At 33.8% G+C, this 25094-nt stretch overlaps 5 protein-coding genes and 1 pseudogene across 13 annotated transcripts; 4 read left to right on the top strand and 2 right to left on the bottom strand.

Moving 5' to 3' along the window:
- Positions 1-3851: 3851 nt before the first annotated feature.
- On the bottom strand, positions 3852-7524 carry LOC139775406 (pre-mRNA-processing factor 6-like). The gene is made up of 9 exons (XM_071711335.1): positions 7373-7524; positions 7205-7264; positions 6992-7118; positions 6382-6932; positions 5507-6287; positions 5200-5415; positions 4757-5098; positions 4336-4679; positions 3852-4209 (listed from the first exon to the last, which is right to left on the bottom strand). Exons 1-9 carry the CDS (start codon positions 7465-7467, stop codon positions 3930-3932), a joined length of 2796 nt encoding a protein of 931 aa, XP_071567436.1. The 5' UTR covers positions 7468-7524; the 3' UTR covers positions 3852-3929.
- A 24-nt stretch (positions 7525-7548) lies between these two features.
- Positions 7549-9375, top strand: LOC139775411 (uncharacterized). Of its 3 annotated transcripts, XM_071711350.1 has the most exons (4): positions 7549-7673; positions 7928-8311; positions 8448-8974; positions 9111-9375. In XM_071711350.1, exons 3-4 carry the CDS (start codon positions 8542-8544, stop codon positions 9335-9337), a joined length of 660 nt encoding a protein of 219 aa, XP_071567451.1. In that variant the 5' UTR covers positions 7549-7673; positions 7928-8311; positions 8448-8541; the 3' UTR covers positions 9338-9375. The 3 variants fall into 3 exon arrangements, with proteins under 3 accessions (XP_071567451.1, XP_071567452.1, XP_071567450.1); XM_071711351.1 differs by having other exon boundaries at positions 7576-8350; XM_071711349.1 differs by having other exon boundaries at positions 7578-8311.
- Positions 9376-9444: 69 nt separating this feature from the next.
- LOC139775410 (ciliary microtubule associated protein 1A-like) lies at positions 9445-10655 on the top strand. Its single transcript, XM_071711347.1, has 4 exons — positions 9445-9645; positions 9733-9945; positions 10030-10234; positions 10371-10655. Exons 1-4 carry the CDS (start codon positions 9600-9602, stop codon positions 10627-10629), a joined length of 723 nt encoding a protein of 240 aa, XP_071567448.1. The 5' UTR covers positions 9445-9599; the 3' UTR covers positions 10630-10655.
- A 520-nt stretch (positions 10656-11175) lies between these two features.
- LOC139775407 (E3 SUMO-protein ligase ZBED1-like) lies at positions 11176-16531 on the top strand. Of its 6 annotated transcripts, none has more exons than XM_071711339.1 (6): positions 11177-11491; positions 11873-12103; positions 12250-12340; positions 12539-12783; positions 12867-13062; positions 14820-16531. In XM_071711339.1, coding segments are annotated over exons 3-6 (2013 nt in total). In that variant the 5' UTR covers positions 11177-11491; positions 11873-12103; positions 12250-12339; the 3' UTR covers positions 16391-16531. The 6 variants fall into 6 exon arrangements, with proteins under 6 accessions (XP_071567443.1, XP_071567442.1, XP_071567441.1 ...); XM_071711336.1 differs by having other exon boundaries at positions 11722-12103; XM_071711337.1 differs by having other exon boundaries at positions 11177-11882; positions 11956-12103.
- Positions 12836-14439, bottom strand: LOC139775412 (ethanolamine kinase 1-like; annotated as a pseudogene).
- A 2395-nt stretch (positions 16532-18926) lies between the features above and the next one.
- Positions 18927-24702, top strand: LOC139775431 (uncharacterized). Of its 2 annotated transcripts, none has more exons than XM_071711399.1 (8): positions 18927-19160; positions 21315-21518; positions 21596-21857; positions 22011-22133; positions 22476-22637; positions 22761-22943; positions 23051-23250; positions 23345-24702. In XM_071711399.1, the coding sequence occupies exons 2-8, from the start codon at positions 21328-21330 to the stop codon at positions 23508-23510; spliced, it is 1287 nt and encodes a 428-aa protein (XP_071567500.1). In that variant the 5' UTR covers positions 18927-19160; positions 21315-21327; the 3' UTR covers positions 23511-24702. The 2 variants fall into 2 exon arrangements, with proteins under 2 accessions (XP_071567500.1, XP_071567499.1); XM_071711398.1 differs by having other exon boundaries at positions 19018-19270.
- Positions 24703-25094: the final 392 nt, after the last annotated feature.

The following is a 25094-nucleotide window of genomic DNA, read 5'->3' as shown; positions in this document are numbered from 1 at the left end:
TCTGTCATTTATACCTTCCAGTGACCGGAATACCTATAATATAATAGAAAGGAAAAGCATTTTTGTTACTTAAAAAATAAAAATAAAATTTTAAAATAAGGTGAAGAGAACATGCAAAGTTTAACGTTATTTACTTTCTTTGATTCCCTATAAAAATTCCTGAAAAATATATATTTTAAAGATCTTTTAAATCAGAATACACCCGTTAATAATTTTTTACATTTTCTTTCTGACGGAAGAGATTTTACCACTTCTCAATATATAAATATAAATTTATCTTGCCATGGTTTCATTCGATTATTCCGGCGTTTTTATATTTGTGATTCAATTAGATTATTGTTTTATTATTAGAGGTGATTGTTTAATGTTTTAGTCTAGACTAATGTTTAATGTTTTAGTATGTTAAAATAAACATTAATTATCATGTTTCTTGATATTTATCTTCTTCTTTCGTAATAATCCGTTCCGAAGAAGACTAATTGTAAGTACAGTCGAAACGTTAACCATGTGTATTGTTTATTTAATAAATTATTTTTATTTTAATCCAATATCCCTCTGTTGTTGCTCGTGATTTGGCTGCTTGAACGATCATAGCTAATATAAATTTAATAAAAGTAAAAAGAACATTATAAACTACCTTTTTTTCTCAATATAGTTAATATATAATTATTGTTATGCATTTAAATATTAAATTTAAATACTATTTTGTTAAAGTAAAGGTTTTTAATGTAAGACTTTTTTTAGACAGAAAAGCATATTGGCCAGATCGGGGATTTCTATACATTACATTTACGAATTTTAGTTTTTATGTTTATAAATATTTATTTAATTAATTATATTTGCAATCTTTATATTTATAAATTTCAAATATATATATATATATATATATATATTATATATATATTTATTTATTTATAAATATAAAAATTAAAATTTGTAAATATAAACGCAAATGTAACGTATAGCGCATCGTCGATTTGCCAACTCGAGACTCGGGATTCGGCGAGACGCGAGGAGCGATACTGGAAATGCGTGGCATCGTGGTATAGCCGGCGCGTGCTAGCGGCAACGCCGGCAACGTCAGACGTCACAGCTCAAGAGAAAAGGAGACAGCAGATCGTATGTCTGTCCTTCTCTCCCCGCTCGAAACTTGCCGAGTGCCGACCAGCATATCCCCTCCATCTGAGTAGTTCGGACACGAACCATAGCACGGACACGAACCATGTGTGTACCGTTACCGAGCGTAACGACGTAGTTGACGTCCACTTTCTCAGGCGGCGCGTCAGTATACGTCCGCTGGAACGGAATGATCCCGGTGGCCGCTCTCAGGTTTCTCTCTGCCTTAAGGGTCGGCAGGAGACACGGTGGAGACCTCTGTCGGGTTGGCTTAGCTGCGACTCGCTGCGAGTCCGTATTTTATTTATTATAAATTTTTAAGAGCAAAAATGCAAAATCGGGCTTTTTACCTCCCTGCATTATTATATAAAGAATATATCAAAAAAAAATTCACGAATCTATGTAACTTATTTTATGAGAAATCTGGATATTACGAATCCGTAATTCGTAATATCCATATTTCTCATAAAATAAGTTACATAGATTCGTGATTTTTTTTTTATATACTCTTTATATAATAATGCAGGGAGGTAAAGAGCCCGATTTTGCATTTTTGCTCTTAAAAATTTATAATAAATAAAATAGGAGTTAAAGTGCAGTTTAACGTGCACTTAGTGCATAAAGTGCACCTGAGTGTACTTGAGTTTGCCTGGGTCTCCTGCCGACCCTTAAGGGGATCCTGGAGTGACAGCGACAAGGCATAATCGGTCTAAGCAATATCTTTGAATTGGCTGAACAGAATGGAAAATCCTTTTACACGATTAAAGTACGCACAAAAATGTAGAGGGCTGTACATGATTTTTTCTGATAAACTAAAAAAAAATTTTATTTTTATAAATATTGTCTTCACCTGACGACAATATTTGCTTTATACAAAAATTCTGCAGTTTTTCTATAGAAAATAGTGATGCAGCCCTCTACAAAAAACTGTCAGGAATAATATCGTGCAATTAGAAGTAAGATTTGAAGCCTAAAAAAAAAGATATTACTTAGACCAGTGGAAGATGCAAGGTTAGGTGCTATCCTTGTCTATATCCTTGTTTATACAAGGACAGATATAGTCGGTGAGCACTTCTTTATCGACGCTGATCGAGTTCGCCTGCGGCTCCAGCATCCCCTTAAGATATAATAAAATAGCCCAGAGGCATCCCTGCATTCTTCAATTTGGTTTCCTATGAAAGGCCTGCGACGTTCGCTTTTTGCTTTCATTATGCAATTTGGAACTAGTCTGAAATATTTTCATGGATTAAGAAATAAACACATTATTGCTGAATGTACAAATTTGCTTTAACTTGGCATACTTACTTGAATGTCTCGCTGGCTAAACCAACTTTTGCCGTGCAGGCACCGTTATCAAGAATGAAAGTAGAATTAGTCATGTTTTTAAAAAAAATTGCAAATAAAATTTTAAATACAATTCTCTCACTCTTTTTTCACAACAAAGACTAAAGAGTGACGCTTGGGGAGCATCCCGTTTGACCACGTTGCCGATTGACTACAGCCACTCACAGCCCCCAGTGGCCCCCAGTGCCTGGTGTTTTTCCACTGGACCAGCCAATCAGATATTTTTATTTTAAATCAGCCAATTGACGACGTAGTCAATTGAGTCCTGCTCGCCCTAAACTGCTTTGTTTTCGAAATACATGGTGTCAAAGACGCACGCCCCTGATGAATCTAAAAATTTTATCGATACTGGGAAATAGTTTTTAAAATTTGAATAAAATATTTTTAAGTGTTTTCCAGATTTTTGAAATTTTTATTTTTTTTTTTTTTCACAACTTTGATACCCTGTATTTTGAAAATAAAGCAGTTTAGGGCATATGTAGGATCTTTTCTTTCTAAAATAAGTCATGGAATATCTCCTTCAAAATTTTTTAGGAAACACTCAAACACCAAAGAGTAAAGCGAAACAGGAGGGAATAATACATATATCGGTAGTGACTAGTGACCCCCAGTAAGCAAGGGACATTAAAGTAACGTTTAGAAATATTTATTTTATGTATATTTTTAAAATGTTTTTTAATAATATTAAATATATTTCTAAAAAATATTATTTCGTAATATGATTTTTTATAATCCCAGGTAGCAAAGTGACATCAAATGACGTCTTAATAAACGTCTTAATGACGTCAATAAGACGTCATCTTTGCTACTTGGGATGTTGTTAAAATATTTTTAAAACATTACATGACATATTTTTTAAATTTAAATGTTACTCTAACAGTGTCAGTGAAGTCAGTGCAAAATTGCTTATAAATTGGACTTAGAAATAACGTTGGTAAAGGGCTCTGCACAAGAACTTCTCTGTACTATCCGTAAACGTAAACTTGCTGTATTTTTTAATTCATTCGCAAGAGAAACACATGCGTAAACATTCATACATTCTGCTCTTACAGAAAAGTTGTAAGTCAGTTGGCTATCGCATGGCTTTTAACTTTTGACCAGTCAACTTGCAACGTTTCTGTAAGAATAGAATTTGCGCGTACGTTTCTCTTGTGAGTAAATTCAAGAATCGGGCCCCAGTCAACGCTGGTCAACGCACAAAAAAATCTGTATCCGTGAGAGAATTAAGTGTCATAGCGTCATCTTGGGATCTGAAGCTCATGGATACGGATTTCTTCGTGTGTTAACTAAAGTTTACGTTTACGGAAGTTGTTATGCAAAGGCTCTTACCTATCTACGAAAAGTGACACGATAATTACTAGATACCTAGTAAAATGATAATATAAGGTCAATTGAAGTTTTCCAGTTTTATTTACAAACTTATATATTAATTTATGATACATGCATTCTGATTTATGGTAATTTTTATCTTATATAGGAATAGGTAATTCTTTTGCAACTAATACCAAGATCTGATCTACACTGAGACACCAATTTGCTATATTTTTGGAAACTTTGCACCAATGTTCGCCGTGATGAGGTTCTGCAGCGATACATCTTTTCTTTACATCTTCTTGTTGCTCTTCCGTACCATTCAGTAATTCAAATTTGTAAAAATATGCCCATGCATCTCCTAAATCAGGATCTATTTTCACCGTCCTGTTGAACCAATCTCTACACTTTGAAATCTTATGTTCGCACCAAAATAATCTGTAATGGAAAAATGTGTACAATATTCGCATTATTTCAAAAAGAGAGTGAAAGAGGGGGAGACCTAAACTATTTAAAATATAAAAATACTAAACTATTCTAAGTAAACTTTGAACGAAAACTTACTTTGATACCGCCAAAAGAACGTGTGGATCATGTTCGCATTTTTTAGTGGCATCAATACTTTTAGTTTTTCGTTGAGGTCGCGGTTCCATAAAAATTGCCTCTGCATAGAGTAGACCGGATGTGGGACATTCTTGTAATGCCTTAGCCATTAGTGTATTTGCCATGTCGCGCGTGCCACCGTTTCTTAATTCATTCCGTATAGCTTCCAGCCATAATTCTGCATTTTTAGGATTCTTAAGTCTCGCTTTCTCCAAAACAGAACGCGCTTTAGTTACTTGGTTTTTCTTGTGCTCCAATCGCGCCAGCAGACGCCACAAAGGTATCGATTTTTGACATTTTTTGATCTATAATAAAAGGTATGAAAGTGTAAATATAACATTTCTTTGTACTTGCATTATTAAATTAGAGGAAAGTCGCTTACCGCTTGATTATACGTTTCTATCGCTTTGTCTAAATGACCCTGCTGTTCCTCAATTTGACCTTTCATTAACCATAATTTAGGAAAGTCGTCAAAGGCTTCTAGAGCTTCCTTTAATAGATGCAACGCTGCGTCAAGATTATTAAGGGCCCATTCCAATTTCGCGCTTTTCATCATCACTCTGGGCGTCGGAGCGGATGCTCTGGCTTTTGCCAATAAACGTCGCGCTCTCTCATATTCTGAGTTTTCAGATTCAAGCTTCACTGCCGCCAGCCAAATCTCTTCGGAATTTGGATTAGCTTGAAACGCGAGAGATAAGATACCTCTAGCTGCTGGTACATCACCCTGAAGAAATGAAATTGGAGATAAGAAGAAACGATGATTAGAAGAATCAAATAAAATGGAATTAATAATAATTGTGCACATGATTACATGAATCTACTTACAGCCAGCCATTTTGATTTAGCACCCATCAGCCAAAGCACTTCGCTCTTGGGACAATGAGCAACTGCTCTTTGTAATAAAGTTTCCAAGGATTCTCGCGTGCCGTATGTCTTTTCGAAATAAGCGGCGCGCAACCAAATTGATTTTTTACTGGGAAATGCCGTTAACGCATACGCATAGACAGCTCTAGCGCACTCCAAGGCTCCTTGTTGGGCGCACTGCAACCAATAAATATCTCAGCATGGATATTAATTTTCGTGCATTTATATCGTGCGTTTGTATTACATAGAAAATTACAAAGAGCCTTACAGTCTCCGCATCTTCCATCCAAGTGTGTTTCCGGTCTTCCTCTTCTACGCCAAAACCAATAATGGCTTTAACGATAACTTGACAACAGTGCACCGCTCCTGCTTTTTCAGCTTCCATAGCTTCCTTGAACCAATGTTCTCTGTTGATCTCTACCCCATTCGCGCTCAACGAGGATATAGCACGTTCGATGATCTTCTCCACCATGTGTTTGTTGCCATTTGCTTCCTCCAATTTGGCAGCGGTAGTCCAAATTTGTCTATCGGTTGGGATATTCTCTCTGGCTTTGTTCAAGACTTTTCTCGCATTATCGTAAGTCTCCAATCTAGCAAGAGCGAGCCACAAGTCCACGCTCGTCGGACAACACTCAACCGCACGACTGAGCAAGATGCGCGCGTCCTCGGGCTCTTCTAACTCAACGGCCGCTCTCCATAATCGAACAGAGTTCGGGATATGTTCCAGCGCCTTTCGGTACACCCTTCGCTTCGCTTTTACTTCTATCTCCAAGTCCGCGGCCTTTATCCAAATTCTAACAGACGTTGGAATGTGACGTACCGATTGTGCTATCACTGCTTTCGCCGTGTCTGGCGGTTGCAGTCTCGCAGCTTCCAACCACAGATCCTCAGAAGTAAAATTTACCTCGCATCCTTTCATTATTAAGTTTCTCGCTGCTTGAACCTTTCCAGTCACCTCTTCTAGACGCGCAGACGCGATCCATGCAGGAGGATGATTAGGATTAGTCTCTCTGACGGATTTTAACAATAATCTAGCTTTCTTTATGTCGCTACAAAGATAAAGAAATTGTGTGTTAAATATATAATCCATTTATATAAATTTAAGTTTTTCTCAAGTTACATACGTATAATAATCATCCTTACTTTATGTCACCACCATAAGTAGGTATCATGCTCTGCAAGTCTGTAAGGTATCCTTTTGGATCAACCACGGTTTGACCTTCCACAGAATCGGATACCTGATTCAGCTTGACGTTCATCAATGTGTTTCTGGCCTGTCCGATCTTTCTTAGATCAAGATCTCCCGTGGGAGTCAACATACCGGGTGTTGCCACACCTGGCATCATAGAGGCCAGACCGCTAGTCGGATCAATACTGGTGGACGTCTCGCCTCCTAAATTTCTCGCCAGTACAGAATCTGGTAACGGGGTGAATTTCTCTGCTCTTGGATTACGCTGTTTACGATTTCTGGCATCTCCCACCTCAGGAACGTTTTTCCATTCGTCCTCGGTTACGTTAACCAATTCTCTTTTCAGATCTGAGAATTGCTGTTGAATCTTGGGACGTTCCTGACGATAGCGCTCCAATTCTTCCCTGAGGCGCTTCTCTCTGTATTCCTTACGTTTTTCATCCATTCGTTTGTCAATAGCTTCATAAATCGCATCTGCTTCTTCGTCATCTTTATCATAAGGATCCTAGCAGGAAGATGAGAACATTATTATCTGTAATTATTATCGGAGACAGCTGTACTTACCTTACTGAAAAGAGAACCTCCATATCCTGAAAATTCATCATAATTTGAATCGTTCAAATCCTCTTCATCTTCCTCCTCCTCTTCCTTCTTTTTCGCACGTTTCGTAGGTGGAGCGTGTCTGTCATCTCTATATTCAGAATAAATTATTTACGTACGATAATCTGTAAGTCTGACATTTCCTTATTTGTACAAAAATTTTAGTTTACTACTTACGAAACGTCATTGGCATCTCGAGCAGGACCGATATCAGACCGTGTTGTAAATCCTGTTGCTCTGGTGAGTAGAAAGTGAGGTTAACTACACATATCACGATCGTTAACTCATTGTAGTTGATATTAGAGACAAATAATTGCAAATGCTATGTATTGGGTCAAAACTTACCCTCTACCAACACCGGCAACATATCCCAAGGGTGCAGGTACACCTAAAAAATGCTTTTTATTTCGCGTATTCAGCGAAACCGAGGGAGCCGCCATCTTGATGTTATTGATTCTCTATTGGGTCCGTTCCGTTTCACGCATTTGCGCGCATTTATCTATAGCATACGTAACGTTTACTATAGAAAATGCGCGCATATGCGTGAAACGGAACGGACCCTCTCTCTCTGTTTAATTCCGTTCCTTTATTCCGTTCATTGTGGTTCATTGTTGTTCATTGTGCATTGCGTCCCACATGGCAGATGGCACATGGGTGATCAATTCGCTCAACGTGCGCGGACCGGTTCGGACGTGTTTCGTCCGGAAGTAAAATTTTTTTTAAGTATTGCGACTGTTACTGTCTGCATTGATCCCCACTCAGACTTTCGGTTAATTCCGTTTAGACTTTGTCACGCTAACGTGTACCAGACTTTGTTAAACAAACAGTGGAAAATGCTGGCCATATTGTCCTCGGAATAGAGGCAGGAGCCATTAAACAAAGAAGAAGAAGAAGAAGAAGGCACATGGGTGATGGGTCCGGTCACTCCGGTCCTTATTCCCTGTTCTTGCCTGTTTTTCAATGTGCATGTTGTGCATCCAGCTTTTAAACAATTGTAATTATATACATATATTCGCTCAACGTGCGCGGACCTGTTCGGACGTGTTTTGTCCGGAACGAAAATTTTTTAAGTATTGCGACTGATACTGTCTGCATTGATTCTCACTCAGTTTTTTAGTGATTTCCATTTAGACTTTGCCACGCTAACAGTCATTCAGACTTTTACGCAAACAGGGGTAAATGCTGGCCATATTGTCCTCGTACTAGAGGCAGGAGCCAATGCAAATATAAGAAGAAGAAGAAGAAGAGTAATTATATACATATCATCAAAGCTGCATTTTGGTGGTAATCATTATAATTTTCAACGTATCAGAGACTTGCGATGTAAAATTTTTCTTATTGCATTAAGGAGCGCGATAAGAGCTCCAAGAATTCTATAGTTAGGTTATTAATGTATCTTATCTCAGGCTTATATTTTCAGGTAATAAAGTCTACGTTTGTCGTTTAAGGAAGAATCAGATTCCTTATATTGTTTAAAAAGTTTAAAAAGTTGCAAAAATATTACAATAAAAACCATGAGTTGTCAGAAAGGAAACGCTAGTCGTTCGAGGCCTCAAAGATACCAAAATCACACGTCCTTTAAAAACAATCTGCATGACAACTCTCAAAAAACAAAGCTAATTAACAGCATTGAAGTTAATAATGTATGCGAGCGTTGTAAAAGAATAATAGAGTGGAAAATCAAATATAAGAAATATAAAACGCTTAAAGCTCCAATGAAGTGTACCAAGTGTGAGCAGAAAACTGTGAAACATTCTTATCATAATATCTGCTTACTTTGCGCTAAGCAGCAAGGAGTTTGCCCGAAATGTGGACAGAAGAAGGAAATTGTAGGAGGGAAACCTAGTAAAGAAGAACAAATTAAACTAGATGCTGAGTTTAAAACAATTCTGAAGACAATGTCAGAACGAAAACGAAGAACATTCTTACGTTATATGAGTCAATCGAGTATGTAGTTTGTGTGTTGCGTATTGAATTATTTAACAGAATTTTATTTATGTATGTATTATATATGTAATAGGCATAAATGTATGTTTTCATGTAATAAGCAGTGCTTGGTCTTTTTTTTTTTTTTTTTTTTTAGCAAGAAATAAGGAAAATAGTAAATCTCGTACCCCTGGATTTGATACCGATACAGATGGAATTGACAGCAAAGATAGAAATGAAGATGAAACAAGTTCGAAGAGAAGAGAAGATTTATTAATGAAACTAAAATCGTTAGCTATAGAAGACGATGATGACATTGATAGTGATACTAATGATGAAAGTGGAGACGATGATGTCAATAGTGATGTTGAAGATTTGTCGTGATACAAAAATATTCTAAATAAAGAGTTTTTAAAATATAATCTTTTTATTTCATTTTCATAATAATAAGTCACTAAATATTTGAGCATGTTAAACATATATCGATTGTTGTGAACATATCAACTTGAAGTTTACACCTTCATATTTTATTAATAATTTCATAAAGATCATTATGTCATGAAAAGTTTTTATATTATCGTTTAAACTGGTTTTTATAGATTTTACGTTTTATTATGCTTTTCACATACGTCAACTAACAATAAAAATGGAGGACAAAGAAAAACCAGGAATGTTAAGTTGTACCATAAAAGGTGAACTACTTAATAATTATTTATTTTGATAACAATACAAACTACATGAATTGTCCCTTTTATATTAATATAAATTTGTGAATGTAGGTCCTGGGCCAGTTTACAAATTGCCAACGTTAATTGGCTATAGTGGCCATGATCCATCTCGGCATAGAAGTCCAGCGTATAGTATACGAGCTCGAACTGGTATCAAGTCTTATGTGATAGGGCCCGGTCCTCATTACGATGTCAGAAATTTAACAAAATCTGGGCCAGACAATCCACCTGCTTACACAATCAGAGGAAGGAAAGCATGGAGCTGTGAGTATAAGATTGTTCCTTCTTAACTACAACTTGAGAGAAGCAAGAAATTAATATTAATTCATTTAACTTAATATTTTGTAGTGCAAGACCATGCTCCAGGACCTGGAGCATACTCCCCCGAGTTGTGTCCACCGATGAATCATAGTCGTAGAGCACCAGCTTACAGTATCAAATCACGAGGTATGACAAAGTATCTAGATGAAGGGCCTGGACCAAATTCGTACTATTTGCCAACGTGCATAGGGCCCAAGGTGCCTGATAAACCTGCTCAGGGTGCATTTTCTATGTAAGAAAACGTGGCTAGATCTGTTGCCATTCAATTGAATATGCATATGCGACAAAATCAAAATCATCTCTTTGTTGTCTATATATCATATATTTATTTATATTTATAATATAATATATTTCATATATCTTTTCAGCATTGGTCATCGTAAGACACGCGAAGAAATTATGGGTCCAGGCCCGGCTGCATACATCAAAATAAACTATGATACGATAAAACGACGGAGTCCGGCGTATAGTCTAAAGGGAAGACACATTTTATTAGAAAGATATGACGGTCCGGCACCAATCTTTTATCCATTGTACGATACGCGAAAACGTTCTCCTATGTATTCATTTGGTATAAAGCATAGTGAATGTACCGGAATACCTATGACACAGCTGGACGAGGATTGATTTTATAATTAAAATTTGTTATCGTATTTTTGGTATTTGTGCAAAATCTCGAATCTATTGTTTGGAGGTTTGGCATTACGTGTACATTACATTACATTATATTAAGGCCTTCGCACAATGAAAAATATAAGGAACAGCTATTAGCAATTAGGACCTAGGACTAAAGAATCAGAAATAAAGCTGGATGCACAATGAAAAACATAGGCAACAAAAACAGAATAACACGCGCACCAGAGTTTTAACCTATCGGAAGCTGTGTATCAATGCTACTATTCCTGCCTTCCTGTAGTGCGATTCTGTAACTCGTTATGCGTCGTTATGTGCTATAACGACAATTGTGCAGCTTTTTTACCATATAAAATATCTGCGCAACGATAGTCGATACCTCATAACGAGTTACAGAATCGCACTACTGGATTCCTTATTTCTAATTGCTAATATCTGTTCCTTATATTTTTGATTCCTTCCTTCCTATTTGGACAATTTGGACTTATATTTTTGATTGTGCGCCGTGTGGGGGTCTTTGTTCGATTCCGATTCGATTCATTAAAAGATCGATTTTTTGCTATTCGATTTCTTTGCGAATCGATTCTTTACTCTCAGAATCGAATAAAGATGGAAGCACATAGGGCCGGTTTCACCATCTCCGATTAACTGTAACCTTCGATTGAACTCACTCTTCGTCTCTTTCTAAGGGGGACAGTTAGAAAGAGACGGAGAGTGAGAATTAACTACTAGTTAAGCTAACTGGCCACTGTGAAACTGGGCCTAAAAGTTGGAGAGAGAGATAAAGCTGTTTAATTGGTGTTTCTGCTAGAGAATTTATTTGTCACCAACACAAAAACCAATTGTCAACTTTAAGGTGCTTTTATGCCCGTATCACACTAGCGATTAGCGATTGCGTTTACGTTTGCGTCTACTGGCGTTTTCGATTTGCTACTCGACCCGAATCGGGTCGCATCAATGGACGTGGAATACATACACAGATATGTATGTATTCCACGTCAATGATGATAGAGTCCTGTATACATGATGCGACCCGAGTCGGTTGAGTCGCAAATCGAAAACGCCATACGTCTTTTGACCAATCAGAACGGAACAATCGCTAGTGTGATACGGGCATTAGATGGGACCGTCGAGCGTCCAACACGCGCGCAGCGCGCAGCACCCTTGCGCAGATGTTTAAACGCGCGTACAGAACGTGCAGATCAGCCAAGATCAGCAGATTTCAACGTGATTTCAGCTAATTCATAGTAAGTCATTAGCCTGTAGCCTGCATTTTATTGAACATCTTGACGCTCAAATCTGCGCGATCTGCATATTTAGACGCAAGCGTATTGACGCTCTCATCTAAAAGCACCTTTAAATAAGTGTGAATTCTCAATTCTCCGTAATAAAACACGGAAATAACCGTCGGCGAGTCGAAACGAGTGGGCACGATATTTACTGAAGATTATAATTAACACAGAAATTGGTACGTACAAAATTATAAACATTTATTGCACAAATATTTTCGTGTGATGTTTGATAAGATTGATGTGCATTATAATACTTTCATATTGCATGGTTTTATTTTCATTTCATAACACGCCTTTGCATTGTCTTCCTTTTTTCTCACAGCATTTTTGTAACGTCTCCTGTACTTACCAAAAATCATAATTTGAATGTTAATGGTGACTGACTTGGTGTTAAACAAAAAACAATACAAAAAGTAGGTATATTTGCTAATGCTGAAGTATACTTTTTCAAAATGTCGAACATAATCTCCTTTCCTAATCTAATATTTTTAAATTATTTTTTCTTTCCTTTATTCTTTTCTTTTAATTAACATTATTTTTCAAGAAATAAAATATATATATTTTTCATTGTTTGCATTTCATTACAAGAATATAAAAATATGTTTTTACAGTGCCTAAAGTAAAGCGATCTTTAATTTGGAAATTTTTCATACAGTCAGTGGACACTGATAGTGGTAATGCTACATGCAAAATTTGTAACAGAGAAGTGAAGTCTGGTGGAAAAGGTGGTGGTACAACTAATTTCAAAAATCACTTAAAACGAAATCATGCACAAAATAAAGAAGTGAGACAGTTTTTAGGAGAAAGTGAGAACAGTAATGAAAAGGCTCCTAACTCGGAACAAGCAAATAATTCGGTAAATCAATATCTTACAATATTTACATGCATCTTTTGATCATTTTATCGCATCATTTGTTTACTCTTGTTGTTTATTTTCAGAATCAATTGTCAATGCCATCTACCTCTACAGCCATGTCTATTATAGACCTATCTGAATCTAATTTGGCAACTCCTACTTCTTCTTGTTCTTCACCAGTACCTAGCTTGTCAGAATCAGAAAGCAGATTCTCTTATTCGGATAGACGGATCCAACCAAGGATCGATAGTACTTTTAAACAAATAAAATCATTTGGAGGTAACATTTATATATAATGGATCGAGAGGGGCACCCGCCATGGCACTACGTTCATTCGCCTCCATAGGTGTTAAATACAGACTCTAATGTCCTTTGCATAAATTTCTTCGTTTTTTCCCAAATAAAGGCTTCTTTTGATACGGATTCGTTTTCAAACTTGAGAGTGTGCATTTCAGCCATACGTTTCGCAATTAATGGGTATACTTTTGGATTCTTGACTGTTTCAGTGGTCAGAGTTTCACCCTCCAAAAATTCATAGGCAAATCCATTGTTAAATGTAGCATAAATGCAATGAGTATAGCCAGCCTTGTTCAATATCTATACAAAAATATTTATTCTATACATTAGTTACTGTTTATACGTTAAAATGTTTGCTATATTCGCTATATTATACTTCTCTGTGTGCATTTTTTAATAATATCTATGCACGTTAGTAAAATAAATACATATAAATTACAGTAGCTAAACAAATTATTAATTGAAATGTGAATGAAACGCGACGACATATATAATAACGTTACAAAACCGATAAGATTTTTACCCAGATATTATTTATTTCGCTTTTTCTGTCGATCAGTAAATCTGAATTGTTGCCATAAATTCTAATCAGGACCATATCTGTATAATATGTCCCGAGTACCATACTCCTACCAACTTATTTGTTCTTCCATCAGTAAATATCTAAAATAAAAGAAACAAAGATATTCTCATAGTTCTTTCGGACTGGTTCGGACATACTGTCGGTAAATGCAATAACACTATTTCTACCTTTAAAAACTTTCATTATTTATGTCAATGTTTAAAACTGTATGGATATAAGAAAAGGCTAAGACATCTATGTATATCTATATTTATTATTACTTATTAACAAAATTGATAAAATCGATTCTTTCAAGTCAATATTAATCGCCTGCAAGAAGTGACTACATCGAATATAATGATTAATGAATTTTGATACATTTATAAGAGGTATTGAAACTGTACAGCATAACAATATAAGTAAAGGTAAACAAAAGTTATCAGCAGATAAATTAGACAAATTGATGAGAGAAGCGCTATAAATAGTCAGATGACCTATTTTTTAAACTTTACGATTTGATTTTGAATCATTGTATTACCTTAAAATGCAGTTGTTGTAAAGGCCAGGACGGTCTAATTTTCCTTATAATATCTTTGGCACCAACAATAATTTCATTTTCATCTATCGTAATGTCAAGATGTTCCTCACATATATTCATAGCTCAATGCTATTTTATGGAACGATAAAAGTTTCTTATTTAAAGATTACTTGAATTAAATTATATAAAATGTAAATAATGTAAATAATGTATATATATATATATATATATATATATATATATATATATATATATTAGACTTGGAGAAAATATATTCTATATTTACGATAGGCAAATTAGATGTAACACGGATCTGTTGACAATTTCGCTAGGGATAAAGTATACCTATTATTTACATAAATGGTATTAATAATTAAATATTATATATACACAATCGAAATTCTTTAGGGTCTTAAAGGCCCTAACCTCAAAATTCAGCCTTCATTTTACTGAAAAAATATCTAACTCTGAATATTTAATTAGTAAAATCTTAAGATTGACTTTGGACGTTAGAGTCTGTATTTAACACCTATGGAGGCGAATGAACGTAGTGCCATGGCGGGTGGCCCTCTCGATCAAAAATTTAAACTTTATTGAACCTGTGCATAAATTCATTATATTTATTATTTATCTTTTTAGAGGGAGGTACAAGAGCAGGTGAAATCACTAATGCCATCCTTTTTATGATTGCCAAAGACAATATGCCTTTCCAGACAGTAGATAATGAAGGATTCAGGTACCTGATGAAAACTACTGTGCCTCTTTATTCTGTACCTGGAAGAAAGTCAATCACAAAAAAAATGGAAGAAAAATATGAATACCTAAGTGCATGTGAAAAACAAAAATTGGAAAAAATTGATTATTTCTCGGTAACGGCAGATATCTGGACCGATGTACTCAACACCATCAGCTATTTAGGGATAACCGTTCACTATGAATTTGAAGAAGAATTGCTATCCACCACGATTGGTGTCACGGAAATGACAGAGCGACACACCTCTGAAGTTATAGGAAGATGGATGAGAACCATTTTACAGGACTGGCACATCGATGACGAGAAAATAGTTGTTGTCGTAACTGATAACGGAGCAAATATTAAAAAAGCAGTTAGAGATACCTTTGGGTTTTCTAGACATATTGCGTGTTTTGCTCATTCAATAAATTTAGTCGCTGAGGATACAATGAACTTTCAAGATGCAATAACATTGTGCGCAAAGATTAAAAGAATTGTCACCTATTTCAAACAGTCTACTATTGCTGCTGATGCGTTGCGGAAGCTCACCCACCTTAAGTTAATCCAAAGCGTTGATACACGATGGAATTCAACCTTTGCGATGTTATTTCGATTTATTTTGCTCTCGAAAGATGTTGGATCGATTTTATTAAGTCTCCCGGATTCACCTGAAATGTTGACTGCGTGTGAACTGCAATTGGCAAACGAAATTGTGGAAGTATTGCAACCACTTGAAGAACTTACAAGGGAACTTTGTGGAGAACGATTTGTCACGGCTAGCAAAGTCATTCCATTGATCAATTGCTTGAAAAAAAAAATCGAAAATCTTCGCGGAAGCCTAAAAACGCAAATTGCACTTTCTTTACTTGATCGTCTCGAAAAATCTATTTCGATGAGATTTGGACAAATAGAAAACAATTCTATTATGGCAGCTTCAACGATCCTGGATCCCAGGTTCAAGAAATTACATTTTAATCAGCCTATGGCATATTCGCAAGCAATTAATCGTATTGCTAGATGGATGAGAGAATTAGATCGAGAGAATCAGACAAATGAGACGAATGTGTCTAATAATGTAGTTGATGAAACGAATATGGAAATATCGGACAAAACTGATGTATGGTCCTTTCACGATGATTATCTTAAAACTACGAGTGTAAATACTATGCGACGGTACCAAAACGAGAATGACGAGATGCCAACTGACTTAGAGCACTACTTGGATCAACCAATGATAGATCGTAAGGAAAATCCAATACGTTATTGGATAAACTTTGCATCAGTATACCCAACTCTCAGCGTTATTGCTAAAAAATACTTGGCAATTGTTGTTCCGTCAGTGCCTTCTGAGAGATTATTCTCAAGGGCTGGCAATATCTTAACGGACTCTAGAAACCGACTTTCGCCTGATCATCTACAACATTTGTTATTTCTAAATTCACTGTCCATTAAAGATTGGCAATTAACAAAAGAATAATTTTGAAATAAAAACGAAACAGTAAAAGTATATTAAGAATGTATGTAAAAAAAGTATAATAAGAACGTATGTAAAAAAAGTGTAAAAAGAGTAAAACGTATGCTTTGTACTTTTTTAATATAAATTTTTTTAAAAATCTAAGGCTTAATTGTTTAATTACCTATTTCATTTATTAAAGTTTTAAAAATTAAAAAACAAACTAATTAAAATTTATTAATTCAATTTATGCATGTTTTAGGATGCGGTCCACTTGATGCTACAAATGCTTCGAAGCATTCCTCTTCTCTTTTCTTTCAATAAAGGCTGCGGTCCACTTGATGCTACAAATGCTTCGAAGCATTCCTCTTCTCCTTTCTTTCAATAAAGAAAGAAGGAGAAGAAGAACGCTCCAAAGTATTTGTAGCGTCAAGTGGACCGCATAAAAATAGTTTTTTTGCGATTTTTAGATCGATTCTTTGATTTCGATTTTTAAGAGAATCGATTTTCGTGATTCGATTCAAGAATCGATTTATCTAAGAGAATCGAACATCCCAAAAGCCTTGTGTACACGATACTAGAAATCGGTCCGAGTTTCCGTTTGCTTTTCTGTAAGAGCTGCAAGTTGATTGGCTTAAACCGAAACTCGGACCGATTTCTAGTATCGTGTACACAAGGCTTTAGGGTGCCATTACATGGAGCGCGGAAACGCGGAAACGCGGAAACGCGGAAAGAAAGTAACTAGATTCCGCGTTTCCGTCGCTTCTTTCTATCGCATTTGAGCGGAACAGCGGAAATCATGCGTGTTTTGTGTGTGTGTGTGCCAAGAAGTGCTAAACAATAAACATCAAGTATATAACTTTAACAGTTAATATCTCAAGCTTGAGATATTAAATACAAGATATTAAATACATATACAATATTTTATACAAGCTTGAGTAACTCATTGAAGATTGTTGATGACATTCTGAGATAGTTGAAGTATTTTTCGGGATCTGTCAATCTCATCTCTACAAGTAAATTGTTGCTGTCACCTTGTGCAAGTCTTCTTTCTTCGGTAAAAATAGGTCGTACCCATATTCTTCGATTCTTTTTGTCTTCCAATTTCTTGTAACGCAAGTACAAATAATACATTGAAGTCACTTTTTTCATTGTTATTTCTGCATGTCTCATCGGTTCATCTCTTGCTTGTATGAGAAACTTCATAATAATCATTAACATGATATTTGGATCCATGATATACTTTTAAAATAATTAATAAAATACACAAAGTACAAAATAACTTTTTCTTCCGAGATTTGTAATTAATAGAATATATATATATATATATATTTGGAGTCTTTCGCACGTGCCACAACTAGCCTGCACTAGGAGTCACGGCTATAGAGCACTTATGCATTAGCGCTTGTTCTACCGAATAGTTTATAACAATTAAATCACTTTTCCAATTTCACGGAGAAATATCCACAATATTCTAAGCGGGATAGAATATATTATAAAAATACATAACCTATCTGAGGTATCTGCGTGCAACAGTACAGAGAAAAAGAACGAACATTTGACGCGTCCGTTCCGCGAGTTTGTTTCTCCTTATATTACATGGAGCACAATTTGCGCGGAAAAGCGGAACAGTATAGTGACAAATAGACATTTGTATTCATTTCTTAAAATTGTGTTTACTTAATTCATTGCAATTTTTATTAATATGCTTATCTTTTCAGCTTATCTATTGAATACAAGCATTTTAATCAATAAATACCGTTAAAAATTAATATTTTATAATTCTCCGTTCCGCTTTTCCGCTCAAAATGTGCTCCATGTAATATAAGGCATTCAAAACAGACGGAACGGATCGACGGAAATCTAGTCAATTTTGTCTTCCGCGCTTCCGCGTTTCCGCGTTTCCGCGCTCCATGTAATGGCACCCTAAGTCGGACAACCTTTCTGTCCACGAGTGTACACGATACTAGAAATCGGTCCGAGTTTCGGTTTAAGCCAATCAACTTGCAGCTCTTACAGAAAAGCAGCAGTTTCATTGGCTTAAACCGAAACTCGGACCGATTTCTAGTATCGTGTACACAAGGCTTTAAACCGAAACTCGGACCGATTTCTAGTATCGTGTACACAAGGCTTTATGAACCAATAAAGCCTTGTGTACACGATACTAGAAATCGGTCCGAGTTTCGGTTTAAGCCAATGAAACTGCTGCTTTTTTGTAAGAGCTGCAAGTTGATTGGCTTAAACCGAAACTCGGACCGATTTCTAGTATCGTGTACACAAGGCTTAACAAAGCCGTAGGGCCTGAGCAGAATAGCTGACTTATAATTTCAAGACAGTGTTTTATGCTTTAAATCTTTGTTTTTAGCAACGCACAATACTGTCTTGTGTCTCAAGTCTTAAACGAGTGTACAAAGTGTCAACATTGTAAGACTTGAGACATAAGACAGTATTGTGCGTTGCTAAAAACAAAGATCTAAAGCATAAAACACTGTCTTAAAATTATAAGTCAGCTATTCTGCTCAGGCCCGTATTAGCATCTTAAGACGGTTTTGAAATAAGATCCGACTATAATACCGGCCCCAGAGTGAATTTTGGAACGCAGCCCAGTGGTCCTTCAGAGGTCCAGAGCTTCGGGCTTCCACCACATGAGGTCTCCAAAATCAATTTGGAGTTTGGACTGTTTGGAGTTAGCTCGTCTGACGTCTCGCTCGTCCCTTCTGTTCATCCTTGACGAACACAACAATGGCATACTCATTCATTGATCACGAAATGTCAGCATAACAGTTCTTGTGTGGTTATTATCTGCTTCCTCATATTTACTTATATTACACGAATAAGATTTGGCTTCGAAAGTGACGCTGTGTTAAGCGTCAAGTTACGCATTTGTGTTAAAAAGTTTGTGGGGTAAGTGCGACGGAAAAAAAAGATTTATGCGTGATACGTAACGATTTATTTATATGTATTATATTGAATTCTGTCCATATTGATATGTGAGGTTTCTTCTCATTCTTATATAGAAATTAGAAATTAAAAGAAGAGAAAGGATATATATTTATATATATATTTATTTATTTATGAAGATTGTGAGTTTTTTAAAAAGTAGCTTTGTCCTTCATACTTTCAGAGCTTCGTATAATCGCAGCCAAAAGTTTAGTCAGTGTTATTCAGAGTGATTGAATCTCCATGTTTTAAGTAATTTTTAATACCTCTTTTGTTTACAAACTAAAAAAAATTTGTCATTTAAATAGAAGGATGTCTTGATGTATCAAAAATATGGAAACGTCTTTTTTCTATAAACTAAATATTTTTTTTTTATCTATGGGAGATTAGGTAATCACGTTATCAGCTCATGGTTTAGGTAGGCACCAGTGTCACCAGCGTGTGCCAAGTTTAACCTATAAATATATTGCTTTTATTATATATATTATGTACATTTGCTTATATTCATGTCGCATACTAATTTTGATTTACTTCATAATATTTTATGTCTTGAATATTATAGATAGAAGGCTTTTACTCAACTATTTGGCCTTAGAAATTTTCTTACAATTGTGTCAATCATAACAAAGTTTCAGATTTAGTGAAAAAGGTTTAACCAGCAGATTTACAATCAATCGCACGTTGTTGTTTTATATTTGTTTATAATAAAAACACCTAGAAAGTACTACTTGACATTGAATTTTGGTAAAGATGAAATTAACATTACTTATTTGTATGTTTTTTATATTAAATATACATAAAATGTTTATGCAAATAAAATTTGAGAAAAAAGAAAATAAGTAAGTGTAAAAGTAATTTCTTTCTCATATGTAGAACTAAACAATCATTAAAAATTACAAAAGTAAGGAAATTCGCTAGAGTATCTGTGATTTTATTTGTCGAAATCTAGTAAATCTGTTCACTTTTGTCATTTTTACCTTGTTTCAAGATAAGTACACAATCGACCGTCTGTGTCCTGATTCTGTAACTCTTCACGACAATGTCGTTATTATTATATTGTCGTTGCGCAGGTATACTATATGGTAAAAAAACTCAGCAGCGACAATATAACCGATAACGATACTGTCCTTAGAGTTACAGAATAGGAGAAGAGCAGTTACCATCTATATACATGTGATTGGTTAAGATTTTCTTACTATTTCTAAGAAAAATGATTATTCAGCAGTTAAAGTTTAATAAATTAAATTTTTATTGTGTCTTGGTATTTCTTTTATTAATACAAAAAATTAATCTGATAAATTTTATTTAACTCTGTATGAAAATATGCAGCAAAGTTTATAATTTCTGTTTAACAAAGGCTCTTTCTAAGCAAATATTATTTATCATATATCGTTTATCGAAGCTTTCCAGAAAATGAATTTGAATGTTTTGAATCATTAAAATTTTGTAATATTAATTTTAAAAGTGATATAAGGCCTGTTTGTTTTAGCTGAACTTCATAGTTCATCTTTTCTCCTTTTCTCTCCAATACGAGAGAAAAGAAAAAGAGGAAAGATGAACCGTGCAAGAAGTTCAGCTAAAACAAACAGGCCTATGGCCTATGGTATAACAACTGATTGTAAAAGAATAAAAGTAGCTACGTATTAGCTTTTCTTTCAGTATTAAATTCTTATTCTTTTGCAAACAACTAAAAATGACAATTTTCGAGTTATATCATTGTTAAAGCAAATGAGCAATAACAGCTTTTTTTACAAAAAACAATTAAAATATATTAATTATAGGAAAAAACAGAATAAAATATAGTTAAATATAGTTAAAAACATAGTTAAATTATGCTTTATGTACACGCATTAAAATTTTTTACTTACTCTTCGTGATATTTATAGTTACTTGTATAGAAAAAAAAGATTGCCTCTTCTCTAAATTGTAGAATCATGAATTATTTGTACGTTCTCTTAACATGTCGCTAATTTTTTAAAAACGTTTTTTTATTTTTTATATTTTACAGGTAAAGGAAGAAGATGAAAATAAAGCGCAGTAAGTCTCTTTCTCCTGAACCATCTAGTAGCAAAGATACAAAACGTATAAAACTTGAAGAATTTGCAAATTTTAATGGAAGAACATCATCTCTAAACATTCTTGAATTCTCGGATGATGTTTTACTTAATATATTGAAATATTTACATCCGCAAGATCTCATGGCGATCAGTTTGTGAGTTGCATTTATCTATCATATCTTCTATATTATATCTTTTATGATGGTTTATAATTGGTTTCTTTGAATCACAGATGTTGTCAAAGATTTGCGCAGTTAGCGCAAGACAGAACTCTGTGGAGAAGAGTAGATTTTCGAACAAACCCTATACTTCTAGATGATTTGAATCAGTACATGAAGTTTTTACAGCCAATAACAATGAGTCTAGCAATACGTGGCAATCTGATTTGTCGCGAAGGTTCATCTCTTACACAAAAATTCTTTAACAATATGAAAACGCTATGCGATCAACTTAAAGAATTGATCATTGAAGAATATTACATCAATGGAGATAAGGTATATTATAGAAATGTTTATAATGTCATATCATATTCTTGTGTTTAAAATGTTTATTGATATAAAGAAGGAGTTTAATTTTCTTTTTGCCTTTCTCTTTCTTTCTATCATACAGGAATATATATTTAATCTACTACAATGCGACTTTTACAGATTCATATAACAGATTTTCCATGCACCATCGAAAAGCTTTCATTGAAAGGTTGCAAAATGAATTACTTACAGAATAATAAGTCTTATTTTTTTAAAATGGATCTTCACATGCCTAATTTGACAGTAAGTTGATATTTTATATGTAGATACATATATAGATCTTTTAACGTCAAAATAGTACATTGTTTCTGTATTTTTGATACTATGAAATACATTTACTTGTAATATATATTTGACACTCGATTTATTTTTCAATAATTAAATTATTTTGTTTATGATTTTTATATACATATTTAGTTTTTAAAATAAAAATTCATCTATATGGACAAAAAATTATTTCAAGACATGATGAAATAAATACACATGTATGCATGTATATATATGATATTTATTCATCGTTTCTCTATGCTGTAGATTATAATCTACAGCAGTTGTATTGTATTAAACATTTAATATTATTTTTAGTGTTTGATCTTAAGTAATTGTGAATGGTTTACGCCGCATTCCTTACTAGTTATCAGCAAAATACCAAAACTTAAGGAACTCAGATTGAACTCGTGTCACCGTCTGGGCGAGTGTGTTGCTTATGCTAGTTTAGCAACTAGATTTGGATTCAAGACATTAGAGGTATAATATTTTTCTTATTTATGTATATTTTAATTCATACTATAGCAATTATTCTTATGCTTAATCTTACTGGAAAGACATTTTATTTCCACTGAAAAGAGATATTTTTATGTTTTACATTAGGTTTTAGACTTACGGGATACAGCACTTGGAGATAGTGAAGTCGGTTGTTTTAGTAGTACTAAAACTCTAACGCATCTCTATTTGGAATGTCCTTCTACATGGAGAAATGAAGAATCGCCCGAAGCGGTTATACAACAACAGGCTTTGCGATTACCTATTTTTGAAGACGGCAATCTAGCACAGGTATTTGAAGAAAGCAAATTTATAAGTATTGAATACAACGATAAGTACATGTTTTTTTTTAGTATAAAATGCCTGATAACATCATAAAAAGAATTTTTTTAATTTAGTTTTTAGTCGAGGATGCATTTTCTTTTGAGAATTATGGATTTCAACGATGTTTGATATCAGATAGAGCAATCTGTGCACTTGGAAGCGATACTTGCGATAGGGAAGTAGTAAATAGCTTCCTTGCTCCACAAGGAATGATAATATTACGAGAAGATAGACGGATATCTAATAATCCAAATCTTAAAACATTAGTCGTTAGGTAAGTCAATTGATTTACTTGATAGGAAATACCGAAAAGTTTAAAAACTCTTAAGAAAAATAAATAGAAAATACTTTAAATGGTTCTTTTTCAGAAATTATCCACGTGTAACAAATTCGAGTCTTATCCATTTGGCTTTAAATGCATCGAGATTGGAATACTTGGATGTTACTGGTACTTCTGTGACAAGAGATGGTATCGAATCCTTCAAATCACAAAAAAACAATGTTAAAGTAGTCTCGTCATTTGATGAGACATAGTTAAGGTCATATCTAGCAAATTAGGAATTAATGAATATTTATATTTTATTAATACTTTTCGTAATTTAGAAATTATAAATACTTTTCGAAAAGTATTAATACTTTTATATTTGAATACATGTTATGCTTCGAGATTAAGATTTGTCTAATGTTCAAACTATTTTCTATAAATAAATAATTTTGATTAAATATAATTTATTTGAGAAAGTAAGACAGAGATAGGTAAAATTTGTTTTTTTTTACAAGCCTGCAATATAATTATATTATGAAATATCAAATATTATCTATATAAGTATTTTCTAGATATTGATTCTAATCTTGATATTTTATTAATTATGATATAACACTCATTGCAATTATTATATCTATTATTGTGTTATCATTGTGGCTTTACTTTTTATTTATTTTCAGTATTATTACTATTATTTTTTATTCTTTTCTTTTTCCCTTTTATTATCTTTGTATTGTCTATACTATATTTTGACAGTCATGTAAGATGGCTTTTTGTATTATTATAGAATTATTGTTTTAATAACAAATGAATAAATAGATAAGTGAATATTATATAGATATCATTACTGAATATTATTATCTTGATTTATGCATGATTAATAAGCGTACATAAAGCGATATATTTAATATACCTATGTAATGGACGTTATGTGAGTGTGTCTCATGCTTGCAAATACATATATGTGCTGTATTATATTATTTCAAGTTTTTAAAAATTATGACATCATATAAATAAAGAATCATAGAGTGTATGTATATTAAATATTAGATTTTTTGTGAATAAGGTGCAAAAACATAAGAAAACAAATATATATGTTTAACTGGTATTTAAAATTCAACATTATAATATTCTAACACATTGTACGAAACATTGACTGCATGCTTGTAAAATGTAATCTTGAAAAAAGAATATTTTAATCTCTACAGTTTTACAGGTATAAATTGCCAATGTAAAATATAAAATAATGGCTTTATGACACGGCTAAAATTGAGAATAAATCGAGTAAATTAACGTTTTAGCTGGCAAATTAGAATTATCCATCACTATCCTTTAAAAAATTTATTTCTATCAAAAATAAAGTGTTAGAAATTGATTGGTTAATACCTTGTACGTTGCAGGGTTTGTATTGTAAAGAGTGTATACAACTTAATTCGAAAGATAAATATATCTTAAAAACATTTCAAGTCTAAAGAAATAATATAAGAAATATATTTCTACAAAAATAAGAGTGCCATACTTCTTCTTGAAATCAGAAACATAAGAAAGGTTAATCTTGAATATGTAGTGAAGAGAGTTATTGATACAAGTAGCAAGGTGATGATTCTGTATCATACTTTCTCATGTAGGACTTATTTTTGAGAAAAAAATGGACTTTGAAAAGATTAGAAGATTCATGATCATTTTGATTTTAAATTTTGAATAAACATGTACATGTTATCATGCTTTGATAACGAATTATCAATGTTATCCAAGATACAAAAAATATTTAACAATTCATTTAAAATATATTTTGTGTATGTGTGTGTGTGTGTGTGTGTGTGTGTGTATGTATGTGTGCGCACGCGTGTGTG

The sequence above is a fragment of the Temnothorax nylanderi genome, unplaced genomic scaffold (assembly GCF_030848795.1).
Source record: "Temnothorax nylanderi isolate EJ_2023f unplaced genomic scaffold, tnyl_v1.0 TNYL_tig0098_pilon, whole genome shotgun sequence".
Classification (NCBI taxonomy): domain Eukaryota; kingdom Metazoa; phylum Arthropoda; class Insecta; order Hymenoptera; family Formicidae; genus Temnothorax; species Temnothorax nylanderi.
The sequence above is the reverse complement of the archived record's forward strand: the minus strand, read 5'-3'. Positions and strand labels throughout refer to the sequence as shown.